This window comes from Chaetura pelagica, unplaced genomic scaffold (assembly GCF_000747805.2).
Source record: "Chaetura pelagica isolate M959 unplaced genomic scaffold, ChaPel_1.0 scaffold31, whole genome shotgun sequence".
In the NCBI taxonomy this organism is placed as follows: Eukaryota; Metazoa; Chordata; class Aves; order Apodiformes; family Apodidae; genus Chaetura; species Chaetura pelagica.
This window is the reverse complement of record NW_009952481.1, coordinates 2360798-2363246: the sequence shown is the minus strand read 5'-3', so window position 1 is coordinate 2363246 and position 2449 is coordinate 2360798. Positions and strand designations below refer to the sequence as shown.

Here is a 2449-nt window from a genome sequence, read left to right as displayed (position 1 = left end):
CCCTGGAGCCTTCTCTTCTCCAGGCTGAACAGCCCCAACTCTCTCAGCCTGTCTTCTTAGCAGAGCTGCTCCAGTCCTTTGTTCATCTTTGTGGCCCTTCCCTGACCTGAATTCCATCCCCATAACTCCATTCCACCTTTGTAGGCAATATATTTTATTGCACTGTCCCCCTGTTATACTATATAGGTTGGTCTCTGTATTGACTGGTGGATTTGAGAAGGTGATTTGATGGAACACCATTAGCCTGAGAATTAATGAGGCTAAAAATGTGGCATTTATCAACTTTACTTGCCCCTGCCTAGCTCATAAATTCCACAGCTTTACCAAAAAATCTACATTTTTTTTCTGGCTTCAAACCTCTCCTGCTCCTCCATTAATGACTCAGACATAACAATGGTAAGTGGTAAAACTTAAATTACATACAATAATGTTTTTTTCCTGTAATCTTCCACACTGGTATCTTAAGTATTTTAGTTACAGTAAATTCAGAAACTGGTCAATTCATCAAAAACAAACCCTTACATTTATCTGAAATTGTATTAAAGCATTTTTAAATTCTGAACCTTATCTGCACAGCATTTAGAGGACAGCTAAGGATACATGTATTTAACAGTCTGCCCCAGACCACCACCTGTCCAGAACATTTTGGTTTCCTCCCTCCTCCTGCGTCCTCTGTTGAACTGAGCTGTATCTAATGGTGGAGGAGGGGATACGTTCGGAAGCCACTGAGACCTACTGCAGGTACCTAAGAAAAGACATGACAGGGATGCAAAGAGAAAAAGGACAGATCTGCTGAGTGGCTGGATGCCAGATAAAGCCCTCTGGTTATGCTCTGATCCTGAGCCTACCAAAGCATCTGGGTATTACTTATGAAGGTTGACTTAATTGGCACAGTTAGTGGAAGCTGTGACTATGGAAAATTAGTGTGTTATTTTGCATACACTAAATCATGGGAACCTACAAAAGGTGGAAGTGTTGCTCCTTTAATCACATGATCAGAGTTTCCAAGCATTCTTCATCATGATGATGAAGTAGACATCTGTGTCAATTGAAGCACTGACTCCAGCATAGTAATTCATGAATTCTTCTGTTGTGACCTGAGATAGAAAGATTTAAAATAGGAAAATGAACCTTTATTTCTTTAATACTGTAGTAACTCAAACCACATGTTGAGAAGAGCTCTAAATGAAGAAATCAGCACCTGCTATATCACGTTATTTCTAGTGAGATAAGGAATCCAACTGGAGGAATGAAGACACTACAAATTTGTGTAAGTTTACTTCTTTGCTAGAAATAAGAGCTCTTGTCCTCCAGGAACACTTGGAAGGAAATGAATCATGTAGAGTTAAACTACCCTTACCAGAAGCTGAAGATAAAATCAGTGTTGCACAAGAAGACAAATGTTTTAAGGCTTTTTTTTTTCCAGGGATGTTATATTCTAGTTCTTTGTATTTTTATTAATAAAAGTGGATGGGGTTTCTAGTGCAATTCAGAGTCAGGTAGAAACTTTATATCCATTCACTAGAGAGAAAATGTCATTGCTCTAAATCAATCTCACTTAAAGAAGCCAGCATTCTTTCAAATACCTAAGAGTTTTGACTATCTTTTGTGGGTATTTTGAGGTTGCATTGGTTTTTAAATGACCTTTAAAACAAAACAAAACAAAACCCCCTAAACAGTAACAACAACAAAAAAAAAACAAACAGATTAGCAGATATAAACAGTACATGCCTCTTCTAATTACTTAATTCTTTAACTGTATAGGTCATTCTTTCAATAAATATCACAAAGAAAAATATTTGCTCCTACTGCATTGTGCATTTGACAGCTAAGTAAAATGTGACAACGGGGGGAAGAAAACACCGTAGCCTGTCCTTCCACCACAACAGGCTCCACCTTTTCCAGAGGCACCCAGCAAGATCACAGTGAAGAGGACCTTTCTAGCAGACACTCAGCCTTGAGACATTTCTGCTAAAAATATTTTAGGTCTTCAGTTCATTCCAGCATCATTAGTGACGTCTGATTCAGGCACAGGAAAGTCCCAGTCAGTTCTCAGAAGAAATTACCATCAGTTGGCTAGTGTTGGAATGACTGAACAAGAAGTGGATGCTCAGAGTAATTTTTTGATAAGCTCAAGCCCTGCAGTGTTTGTGAGGTGCAAAGCACTGAACTTGTCAAGGATCATCCTAAGGACTTGCTTCATTTGTTCATGTCTGACCTCAGCATGAAAAGCAGGAACATTCTGCTTGAGATTTGCTGGACCTCACCACTTTGAAGAGAAGGAAGGGGACAACTCATTCAACTGATATCTCTGAGGATGACACAACAGAAAAAGGGATGAAATCCAGCTCTCCCAAGTGCATAGGTATGCCCAAGGGAAATAAAAACCGTCACCTCACCTGCCTGTTGGAAAAAAAAACAAGTGGAGGATTGGGCATGGTAGCCAGCC

At 39.5% G+C, this 2449-nt stretch overlaps 1 protein-coding gene across 1 annotated transcript in view; it reads right to left on the bottom strand.

Annotated features, from left to right (window-relative positions):
- Positions 1–973: 973 nt before the first annotated feature.
- Positions 974–2449, bottom strand: part of CAPSL (calcyphosine-like) — a 4665-nt gene continuing 3189 nt past the window's right edge. Inside the window, exon 4 of the mRNA XM_010008732.1 lies at positions 974–1097. Coding sequence (XP_010007034.1) covers positions 996–1097 — 102 coding nt within the window. The 3' untranslated portion in view covers positions 974–995. The remainder of the gene's footprint in view (positions 1098–2449) is intronic.